The following is a 12,332-nucleotide window of genomic DNA, read 5'->3' on the forward strand; positions in this document are numbered from 1 at the left end:
TGAAGGAGAGAGAGGAAAGAGGAGAGAGACAGAGGGAGAAAGAGAGAGTGGAGAGAGTGGAGAGAGAGAGAGAAGAGAGGAGAGATAGAGGAGACAGATGGAGGGAGAAAGAGAGAGAGGAAAGAGGAGAGGAGAGACGGAGAGAGAGGTTTGTTAGCACAAATATGGGGGCAATTTGTGGGGTCAAGTTCATCTTTCCCAATTTTACTTTATTTTTACTATTCTACTTGGACATTTTGAACTTGTACTCTGTGTGTACTTTGGAGTTAATGTTACATTTGTTTCTTTAAATGTTTCTTCAAAAATAGAGAAGGGTATTCCACAAACATGTCAAGCCATCTCCAATACAAGCAAGAAGGCAGTATCCTCACTCTAGACTTCTCCACTATCTTCTTCTCTTGTCTCAACCCATGTCGGCACCCTTCATATATGAGATGAGATCAGTCTTCCTTATATGGCACATTATGTAGAATTTGACCATACCAGGATATGGTATGTTCTTTGACATAGTACCAGGCCCGATGTCACACTCAGAACTCAAACTCAGCATGTTCTAAGCTGAACTCAGCATCTTCTCCCCAAAGGTGCTTCCCAGTCTCCCTCTTTCTCTTAATGGCACCACTAGTCAGTCATTCAGGCTTATAATCTTTGTATCTTCCAAATGTATCACCAGAAATGTGTGCTATGCTTGGGGTCTAGTCACTCCCCATACTGTGTAAGACTCACACCTCTCACCCCTAGGCCTAGTAGGCCTCTAGGTGGTGCAGTGGGTAGAGCATTGGGTCTGAAGTCAGGAAGACTTGCACTCAGATCCAGCCTCAGATACTTCCTAGCCATGTGACCCTGGGCAAGTTACATAACCTATTGCCTCAAGTTGCTCATCTGTGAAATGGGTGTAATAATAGCACCTACCTCCAGGGTTGTTATGGGGATCAAATGAGATAATATTTGTAAAGTACAATGCCTAGTACATAGTAGTTGCTTAATAAATGCTTTTTCCCTTTCCCAGATAAGCAAATGAAACACTCTATTTCTCCCTGGGTTTGCTTTGATCACTCCAACCCACTGATACTAGTCTAAGTTGCCAGTCATTGACCACCACCACACAGTTACATCAATCAATCAACAAACATTTATTAAATGCCTACTATGTGCCAGGTATTTCTCTAAGTGCTGGGGATTAAAAAAGAGGCAAAAGACAGTCCCTGGCCTCAAGAAGCTTACTATGTAATGGCGAGCCAACACATAAACAAATGCACACAAAGCAAGCTGTATACAGGATAAACATTCATACTCTCTCAAGGTTCCAGGGGTTATTCTGTTTAAAAAAAAATACACTCCCCCTCCTCACCACACAAGCTCCTGAACCCCAACCCAATAAGTTTGCAATCTATACAACTAATCACTCACAAAATAACTTATCTATACCATACATGAAATTTATACAGCCAGTCATTCACAATAATGAACCTTAAACATAACCATCTGTCAAATAACCAAGCAAAAGAAATATAGATGCTAAAATGTTAAAGCAAATGAATAAAAAATAAAATACATCTCGATGCATATTTAAATGCAGATCATACTCTCTCATCAATGAATTCAAAATCTATGGTGAAGAGCAGAAAGCTAGGTGATAAAGGAGAGAGAGATCTGGGTTCGGAGTGAGGAAGACCTGAATTCAAATCTACCCTCAGACACTTATTAGCGATATGATCCTGGACGAGTTGCTTAATTTTCTCTGCCTCAGTTTCCTCATCTGTCAAATGAGCTGGAGAAGGAAATGGCAAGTCACTCCAGTATCTTTGCCAAGAACTACTGAAAGGACTCTACAACAAAAATGAATGTAACAGCTCCCTTTAACTTAAATAACTGCAAAACTTATCAAACTGGCTATTTCTGAGCCATGCGGATCAGCCCAGACAGTTATTCATCTAGCCATCCAATTTGCTGTCCAATCAGAACAGAGATTACAAACAGCAGGGCTCCTATTCGTCTGGAAAATAAAGCCACTTCCAACTCCCCTCTGCTTTTCCTTCTCTGGTCAGAGGTGGCATCAGAAAGCTGTAGGGCTGTAGGGCTGAAGGGTTATGGCATTTGTCAATGAATCAATTCTTTCTCTAACCAATCAGGAATCACTCAGCTGAGCCTATCAACTCAGTGTCTGGGCTCTTAAGAGCAGTGGTCTGCTATGTCTTCTCTTAATACAACTGGGTCTCCAGTAGCTTAAATGACACCCTCTTGACTCTTGGTGATTCACCCTGTACTTTTAAAAAAATCACACCTCCTCAAATTTCCCCAACAAAGAATATTTATGATTTCTCATTTTCTTAGCCTCTTTAGTCATAAAACAGATGCAAATTAGCATTATGCTTATAGCTTTGAAAGTCTCAACTTGGTCCTCCATCTTGTTTCTTTATATTTCTGTGGTTTTTGATAAGTGAAAGAAGTATCTCCACCTCTTTTTAATATTAAATTTAAGTTAAATTTTAATATTAAACTGTTTCCACACAAGTGAGACATCCCTCTATCTTGCTGACAAAGAGATCCAAGTCTTCAAATCTATGCCACAATTTTCTCCCCAAAATTGTCCAAGTCTGATCTGAAATCTGTGCCTTCACACACATATTTTATCAGTGTGTATCTTAACATTGTTTTCTACTCATATCAGGAATTAAAATGACCAGCCACAACAGCAGCAGTATCCTACATCTTTTGACAATGAACATAGATCTCTTCCTTTATGTAAAAACACTTTCTCTGCTTTTTCGAACATTAACTATAGAAAGTGTAACTTACACAAAGTTCAAAAGCCAGTGAGTGACCAGATCCAGTCAATTCTCCTCTGAAGTCATCCCCTTATCTCCAATCGGTTCTGCTTTTGTTATTGCTCAAGTTTTCAATGTCTCTCACTTCAGTCATTGTAATTGCATCCTAATGTGTAACTTCCTCCATTCTCTACCCAATCCATCTCATCCTTTATTTTGCTGCCAAAGTAATATTCTGAATACTCCAGTCATATATGTGTATCTCTATTCTAAAACCTTAAGTGACTCCTCATTACCTGTAGCATAAAACAAAAACTCCTTAGCTTAATCATCAAAGCCATCAAAGATCTGAATCTAATTGATGTTTCTGGCCATATTTTTACACTACTACTTATTTCTTATATTCAATATTCCAGCCAAACTGGACTACTAGTAATGCCCTAATATTGTCCCATCTGTGGGAATCCATTCAAGACCCACCCCTGGTATGAAAAAACTCGCTTTAAATTTCTGCCTATTGAAATCATTCTTTTGCCCACCTCATACACACACCAAAAAGTGATCCCTCCCTACTTGAATTTCTCATCCTGCTTTGTCAAGACCTCTCCTTTGCATTTTGTTTTTCTTTCCTTCTTTTCTCCCAATATGGAAAGGGGAGAGGAAGAAACTAAATACTTTTCAATTGAGAAAATAATAAATAAAAATATTTAAATAGGGGAAAAAAGACTTCTCCTTTACATCCACCAGATTCTGCCTATATCACATTTACCTGATGGCCAACTTAACTGCCCTCCTCGGCTAACTATTAAACTCCTTGAGATCAAAGGCCGTGTAATTATTCATCTTCCCATCATAAGATGATAGTTATAGAGTTGAAGGGATACAATTGGTTTTTGAATATGTAGAATTTGAAGTAGCTGTGGGACACTCAAGTAGAAGTGCTTAGTGAGTGGGAACACAGTGATAATGTTTGGGAGAGAAGATGGCCTAAAGACATAACTTGAGTAGCCATTTACATTAGATAAAACTATGGGAGTAGATCTGTGGTCTGAAGGAGAGAGCATATAAGGAAGTAAGCAAAAAGCTGAGAACTGACTTTGGATGTGCTCAAAATTAGAAAAAATTAGGAGGAAATTGATTAAGCAAGGACTTAGAAGGGTTAATTATGGAAGTGGGTGAACCAAAGCAGTGAAATATCATTAACTCCATGGGGACAGAGAGCTTCAAGTAGATGTGAGTATTCAGCAATGTTAAAAACATCAGAGAGAAAAAAAAAACATCAGAGAGAGGAGAGTGAGGAAGAATGAAAGACTACTTAATAATGTGGAGGTCCTTGATGACCTTGGAAAGATCACTTTGGGTAGATATTAATAGGGATGAAAGACATATTGTAGGAGAATAAGGGGAAACCAGTTTGAGACAATTTTCAGAGAAGTAAAACAGTACTTTGAGGAAACAATAGGGGAAGGATTCTTCACCTTTCTGGTACCAGTCTGGCAAAGGCTGTGGACTCCTTCTCTGTCAGTCAACTAGCATTGAAGAGCCTGCTCTGTGCAGGCATTGTGTTAAGTGATAAGAATATAAAGAAAGCTAAAATTCATCCTTGCTCTCAAGGAGCTCACTAATTTAATGAGACAACAATGCAGACTCTGTACAAACAAGATATGTAAAGGATAAATTGGAGATCATCAGTATAGGGAAATCACTAGCATTAAGGGACTTAAACGTTTCTCCCAAAAGATGGAACTTTAGCAGAGACTTGAAGGAAGGCATGGAAGCCACAAGATAGAGAGGAGGAGGGAGAGCGTTCCAGGCATGGGGGGGGGGGGGGGTGGGGGGGTTTAGTAAGTAAAAATTCCCTGAGTCAGGAGATGGAGTGTCTAGTGGAAGGAACAGCACGGAGTAGCTGTTTTGACTAGAGTAGGTGGATTAACTGCTTCTTCTGATGTCTTAAAACCCAAGCCCAAGTTAAATGCAAACTTATATATAGTAAAACTAACAGAACATAAAGTCAACTTGAATTTTTTTTAATATTATCAGAAGTAAAACTGGAATTTGTACGAACTAATGGAAAAATGTCTGGCTATGGTAGAAAACTCATAAATAGTACAAATTGTCATGTTCCTGAAATTTCATTTCCAACCACACTGGATCAGAGTACATCTCTGAAATTTTTTAATGAATAAAACAAAATACATAGGAGTACGATGGAAAGCAGTTCCATTAAAATAGTTACCAAATAACAAAAAAAAATTTCATAGTTAAGAGCTTTGCAATAAAGCAAACTTTTTTTTTCCAGATTGAGGAGACCTGATTATTCTTGAAAGAAAAGTGAGGGGAACAAATAGATAAAAAAAAATTAAGATGCTGATGAAGGATGATTCAATCCCTATGAGAAATTAGCATCTGGGAATAATTTGGAAATTTTTATTAAATGCATATAAACGAGAGTGAGGAAAGAAAAAAGAACATTCTTCTGCTATTAGAGAGGTTATCCATTGTTTGAAAGACTCAAAAGAGAACATCATGCTGAAATAGATTTACAACTAGAAAGGCATGTGGTTATCAATTGACATTTCTCTAAACTTTTAGCATTCCTCACTCTGAGCTTCAAAGTCTACAAGGGAAAATCTAGTGAAATACATCATACTTCACAAGTTGATTGATCAAGATGAAGTGGGTAATTGTACACATAGCATACTAATAACTAAAAGATTGTTCTCCACAGAAAGATAAAATGTTAATCAGTCAAAGAAAATGTATGTGACAGAGAAATGATGAACCAAGGAAAAGAGATCTGTTGGGATCTGCTTATGAGTAGATTGCCTAAGTCTCCTCTTCTTCCTCATGAGGATGAATTACAAAAGAAAAATGCATTATATAATTAGGTCCCCTTTTTAACAAATTCTCCTTTTATGTATTTCCCATCCTAAGAAATATCTTTGAAATAGGGATTTAAAAAATATATATATTATATATGTATGTATATATATATATATAATAGAGGGGGGGGTCAGGAGAAAGGGATTCCCACTTTCTTTTAAGCAATTCCACAGTTTAGGTTTTGGCTACCCAGGGGCATGGAAATAACTGTTTTGACTAGAGTGGATGAAGTAACTGGTTATTTTGGTGTCTTAGAGATAGAGCCACAGTCAAATATGGGATTAGAGATAGTAAGACTAACAGAACATCAATTAGTATTTTTAAATATATCAGAAGGAAGACTGGAATTTACACAAACTAATGAAAAAAATGTCTCTCTGTGGTAGAAAAGAAATAAATAGTACAGACTGTCATGTTCTTGAAATTTCGTTCGTAACCACAAGAACATGTAATAACTAACATACCAGGCAAATCCTCTCTTTCTTTCTCTCTTTCAGGGACCCAGAGGTGAAAAGGGCCATAGAGGTGAAATGGTAAGTTTAAAAAGTATTTTTTGTTGTTCTTAATTGTATTTCAGTATCATTTTATATTGAGTTGTTAGGAAGTATAGGCAATATTTAAGGACAGCTAGGTGTCACAGTGGATAGAATGCCAGTCCTGTAGCTAGGAGGACCTGAGTTCAAATCTAGCCTCTGAATTTACTAGCAGTGTGACCCTGGGCAAGTCACTTAACCCTGTTAGCCTCAGCTTCTCATCTGTAAAATTAGTTGGAGAAGGATATTACCAACCACTCTAGTATCTTTGCCAGGAATACCCCAAATGGGGTCACAGAGAGTCAGACATGACTAAAATGACTCAACAACAAAATAGGGAACATTTGTGATATCAAAACATTTAACTAAGTGTGTAAAGATGAAAAACAGTAAAGAATAGTAAATAGAGAGCTAACTTTAAGCCAGGAAGACCTGGATTCAAGTACACACACACACACACACACACACACACACACACACACACGTATATGGGTAGATAGAGAGGTAAATATCAACAGATATACAGGTAGATATGGATGACTGTTCACCCCCATTTCTTGACAGAGTCCTCTCATTCTGGAGTTCCCAATACCAATGAAAACACAGGGCTAGCTCCTGTCCCTATAACAAGTTATATATAACTTTAAGAAATACCAATAACCCACATCTGTATAGCATTTTATAGCTTGCACTGTTAGTTTAAACCCTTCCCCACAAAAAGCTAAAGACATCCACTAACCTCTCCTGGCCTCAGTTTCCTCAACTGAAAAAAATTAAGGGATTGAATGAGAAAATCCCAAAGTTTACTCCTAACTCTGAATCCTATGATATTAAATAGGTGTTAAAAAGACTCATCCTATCCATTTTACAAGTAACAAAATTAAGGTTAGGAGAAGTTAGATTAGTGCCACTTGGTCACAAGTCTGTAGGACGGACCCCTAGCTCAAAACCAGGTTACCTGACCCCCCTCAGTTCAGTATTCTTTCTGTACCAATTCTCAAAAAAACTCTACAAAATTCCTTACCTCGCAACTGTGTGAAATGGAATGATTTTCATCAGACATTTCAAGAGAAGAAAGATGCTTCTCTTGCCCAGTAACAACCAAACAAGAACATGACCAATCTACATCTGTACTTTCTTCTTTGGAGTACAGTGGGATAGAAGAAGATGCACATCATGGCCCCCTTGCCACTGAGGTGAACAACCATCCAGGAATTATGGCTAGATAGATGGGAGTCAGCCTGGACTGCCTACCCTGCATTGGCTATTTTCTAAGTCTGGAATATGCTTCTTCTACTTTTTAGAATCCCATTTCTTTCTAGGCTCAGTTCAAGTGTCACATTCTATATGAATCCTTTCCTAGCTCCACCACTCCCAGATACTAATGGCTTCCCCCCCCCAAAATTACATTGAGTCTGCTTTGTGTATACTTACTATGTATATGTCATCTCCCCTGGGAAGCTCTGGGTGGGCAAAAACTATTATACTTTAACATTTGTGTTCTTGGCAAGATATCTGGTACATTGTTAATAAATGCTTATTAATTAATTGATTTAAATGCTATCCATTTTCCTTGAGTACCAGAGAATCATAGAATTTCAGGGTTGATCAAGAGTTCAGTGGTCATTAACCAATCAACAAGCATTCACTAAACTCATGCTTTATGTAGGGCATTTTGCTAGTCTCTGAGGATACAAATACAAAGAATAAAGCAAGTTTTAATTCCATAAATTAAAAATAAAATAAAGAAAGAATAAAGTAATCCCTGCTCTCAAACAGAATCAAATTCTAAGCAAAGAAAACAACAATCAATCAATCAACAAGTGTTCATCAACTACTTCCCAGGTATAGGCTGAGTATACAAAGTAAGAGTTAAAACAGTTCCTGTCTTCGAGGAGCTTGCCTTCTAATGAGGAGGCAAAAATCAATATATGCAAAATAAATACAGAGCAGATGGAAGGTAGCCTTAGAGGGAAAGATTTTAGCAGCTGGATGACCAGACAAGGCCATCTGGAGAAGATAGCAGCTCAGATGATACTTGAAAAAATCTATATAGGACATAAAGAATAAATATTTAAAAAATAAGTATGAATAAATGCAAGGGAGAGGGAGAGTACTAACAGTGGGGGAGGGGAGTCAGAAAAGGCTTCCTGTAGAAAGGTAGCATGGTGAGTGAATCTTAAAGGAAGAGATTCTTTGAGTCAGAGATGAAGAAAAAACACATCCAGACATATGGAACAGCCAGTGAGAAGGCAGAAATAGTAGATGGTGTTGTGGAAAGCACCCAGAGAAGATCAGTTCGAATCATAGAATGAGGAAAAAGGAGTAATAATGTGTTATTAGGCTGAAAAGATAGGTTGAGCACAGGTTGCAAATGGCTTTGTAAACAATAAGCACCAGTGGAGGGTCAGGGAGCCACTGGAATATAGTGAGTAGAGGAGTAACAATGAATTCTATTAAGGACAAACATTTTAACAGCTATTTCTAGGTTAGACTGAAGTCAAGAGGGACTTGAGATAAGAAGATCAAATAGGAAGCTGTTGCAATAGTCTAGCAGCAGCAGTCAAATTTATAGGAACAGAGGCCACTAAATCAGATACAAGGATCCCTGGGGGTTACATATTGACTTAGCTTTAAAATATAATATTATCAATATTTTATTGTGTTTTTATTTATTTTGTTATATGTTGCCCAATTACATTTTAATCAGGTTCAACACACACTGAGGACAATTGATTGGCCACATGCAGCCCCTGGCTATATGTTTGACACTTCTTGTCTAAGCAATCAGGGTCTGAACTAAGAAGGTAGATGTGTGAATAAAGAAAAAAGCTCAGATGTGACAGATATGGTGAGAGGAGAATGGCAAGATTGGCAAAATCAGATATATGAGGTGATGGAGAGGGAGAGGTGGAAGATAATGCTGAGGTTCTGAATCTGTGAGACTGTAAGAACCATGGTACCCCCACAAAAATAGGCAAGTTTGGAAGAAGGGTGGGATTTGGGAAAAAGATAAAGAGTTTTGGACAAAAGGGTCTTGGACAAGTTGAGCTTAAGCCACTCTGAGAAATCCATTTTGAAATATCCAATAGGCAATTGGTAATACAAAACTCAAATTCAAGGGAGAGATTAGGTGTGGATATGTAAATTTTGGGGTCATTTGCATAGAAACAAGAATTGATAATGTCACCAAGAGAGAGTCTAAAGATAGCAGAGAAGACTGAGGAGAGAATCTCAGGAAACACCTTCGGTTACAGAATATGACATAAATGAAAAGCCAGCAAAAGAGGTGGAGAAGATAATACAGTTAGGAGAACCAGGAAGGAATAGTAGCATCACCAGAGTCCAGGAGAGGTTATTCAGGAGAAGACAATGGTTAAGAGTATGAAATGCAACAGAGGCGTCAAGATGAAGAGTCAGAAAGGACCATCAGATTTGGCAATCAGTGGTATCATTGGACAGCACACCTTCAAGTTGAGTTATGAGGTAGAAGAGGGCTTAAAAAGAAGTGAGAAAAAAGGAAGCAGAGGCACAAACTAGTTTTTTCAAGGATTTGAGCTGATAAGTTTTTGGGCTGACAAGAAGAGGAATGATGAATGATAACTTTATGGTACAGTATGGTCTAAAACTTTGGGGGGCTTTTGTTTTGCTTTTTATGAAGGGGTAGATTTGGGTAGGTTTGAAGAGTATGTGGGGAAAAATACTCGTAGGCAGAGGTTGAAGATTAGAGAAAGGAAGTACATAATAGCATTATAGATTTAGAACAAAAAGAAGCTTAGAAGTCATTAAGTCTGGTCTTCTCATTTTACAAATGAGAAAACTGAGAAACAGAAAGATTAAGTAACCTGCCCAAGGGTCACATAGTTAGCAAGTGTCCGAGGCAAAATTTGAACTCAAGTCCTTCTGACTCCAAGTATAGTTTTCAATAAATCATGTGGGATGGCTAGGTGGCACAGTGAAGAGAGTACCACCCCTGGAGTCAGGAGAACCTCAGTTCAAATCCGGCCTCAGACACTTAACACTTACTGGTTGTGTGACCTTGGTCAAGTCACTTAACCCAATTGCCTTGCCTTTCCCCCTCTAAAAAAAAGAGCAAAAAATAAAAAATAAATAAATTGTGTGCATTCTCAGTGACAGAGGGATTCAATCTGCTGGAGAAGAAGAGAATAGAATCAGTTGAATATGTAAAAGAACTGGTCTTGGCAAAGAGAAGACTCTCTTCACCAAAGACTATAGGGAGAGTCCAGTTGAAATTGGATAACATAAATTTGTAGTCTATCCAGTAAGTACATGTATGTTCCTTCTACCAACTTCTTTCAGCATCCTAGGAGTAGAAACGGAGGAGGCAGGTGGTATAAGTAATGTAGAGATAAGATTTGACAAAGGACAGCTACAGGAAATAGGAATAGGGGGATTTAAAATATCACAACAATGTAGAGTTGAATTGGTTAACTGCAGGATGACTATTAGAAAATGAGGAAGGTGAAGTCAGAGCAAGAGTAATGTCCTGAGAAAGAATTGAGAGGTAAAGGGATTGGAGGTCTCAGTGAAGGAAGACAGTGACCCATAAAGTTCAACCCACAATTGAAAAAAAGATTGTTTCTGTAGTGTATCTGACAAGTGGTCATCCAACTCTTATTTTAAGACATACATGGTATGTTTATCAAATAAGAGGGAGTCTAGTAACTCTGAAGAAATTCCTTTGCACATTTGGATAACTAATAATTGCTAGGAAATTTTTTTTTTACATCAAGGCTAAATGATCCTCTTTCAACTTCTTCTCGTTAACCAAAGTTCTTTTCCCTGAAAACAAAAAGAATACAACTTTCAAAAAAAAATCTGAACTTAATATACAGCAAATAAAATGGATATTTCCATATGCACAGTAGGAAAAGAAAAAGAATGTTAGAAATGAAATTTCAGATCTCTATCATGGATAGTTTATTTTTATTTTTAAGTGTATAATAAGTTCAATCTATAGCTTTTTTTTCTTTTTGGCAAGGGAAATGCAGGGCAATTGGAGTTAAGTGACTTTCCCAAGGTCACATGGCTAGTAAGTGTTGAGTGAGGCCGGATTTGAACTTAGGTCCTCCTGACTCCAGGGCCAGTGTTCTATTCACTGTGCCACCTAGCCACCCCCAATCTATAACTCTCAAAGCTGTCCTGCTTGTCTGTGATTCTTTCTCACCTTCTGTTCTCTGTATTAAAAAAACAAAAAGATTCCTCATTAACCCTCATTTCTTTTTCTTTATTTTCTTTTTTGTTACATTCTTGCTAATCCTTCCTTCTCCTCCCATTCACTGCCATTGGGAAAAAGAAGGAAAAACAAAGCCCTTGCAAAAAATATACATAGTTAGGCAAAACCAATTCCCATATTTGGCTGTATCTAAAAATGCATGTTTTATTCTTTATATCTTGAGTCTGTCACCTCTGCAAATAACATGCACCATCACCATCATCGTTATTCCTCTTGATCATTGACCTCTTTGTCATTAAATTGATCTAAGTTCTCAAGTCTTTCCGGTTATGTTTCTTTATTATGATGTTATTATATAAATTGTTCCCCTGGTTCTGCTCATTTTATTTTGTATCAGTTCACACAAGTCTTTCAAGGTTTCTCTGAAACCATTCATTTTGTCATTTCTTATAGTGCAATATTTTATTAGATTCAGCTAGGTGGTTCAGTAGATAGAGCACTGTGACCGGAGTCAGGAAAACCTGAGTTTAAATTCAGCCTCTGAAACTTAAGAGGCATATGACCCTGAGCAAGTCACTTAATCTCTATCTGCTTCAATTTCCTCAGTTGTAATATAGGAATATTAATGGTACCTATTCCCAAGATTGTCATGAGGATCAAATGAGATAATAATTGTAAAGAACTTAGTATATTCCTGACATATAGTAGTTTCTTAATAAGTGCTTGTTTCCTTCCTTCCTTCCTTATATTCATATGCTATAATTTATCTAATTCTCCAAAAAAATAGAAACCTCCTTAGTTTCCAATTCTTTGCTATAACAAAAAGATCTATTATGTTTTTGTATATATGAGTCATATTTCTCTCTTTTTTAATTTTATATAATCAGAACTGTCTGTTTTATCTTCCATGATACTGTGTTCCTTGCTGGTTAATATTAACTTTCTCCCTTT

The 12,332-nt window shown here is 37.4% G+C and overlaps 1 protein-coding gene across 5 annotated transcripts in view; it reads left to right on the plus strand.

The window, feature by feature from the left end:
• Window positions 1-12,332, plus strand: part of COL24A1 (collagen type XXIV alpha 1 chain) — a 380,667-nt gene that overhangs the window by 345,504 nt on the left and 22,831 nt on the right. For all 5 annotated transcript variants that reach the window (XM_069094574.1, XM_069094573.1, XM_069094569.1 and 2 more), the window contains exon 54: window positions 6,149-6,184. In XM_069094574.1, the coding sequence (XP_068950675.1) occupies window positions 6,149-6,184 (36 nt within the window). The remainder of the gene's footprint in view (window positions 1-6,148; window positions 6,185-12,332) is intronic.

The sequence above is a fragment of the Petaurus breviceps genome, unplaced genomic scaffold, assembly GCF_028583685.1.
Source record: "Petaurus breviceps papuanus isolate PSGF00001 unplaced genomic scaffold, PetGlider_PUasm1.0 220, whole genome shotgun sequence".
NCBI lineage: Eukaryota > Metazoa > Chordata > Mammalia > Diprotodontia > Petauridae > Petaurus > Petaurus breviceps.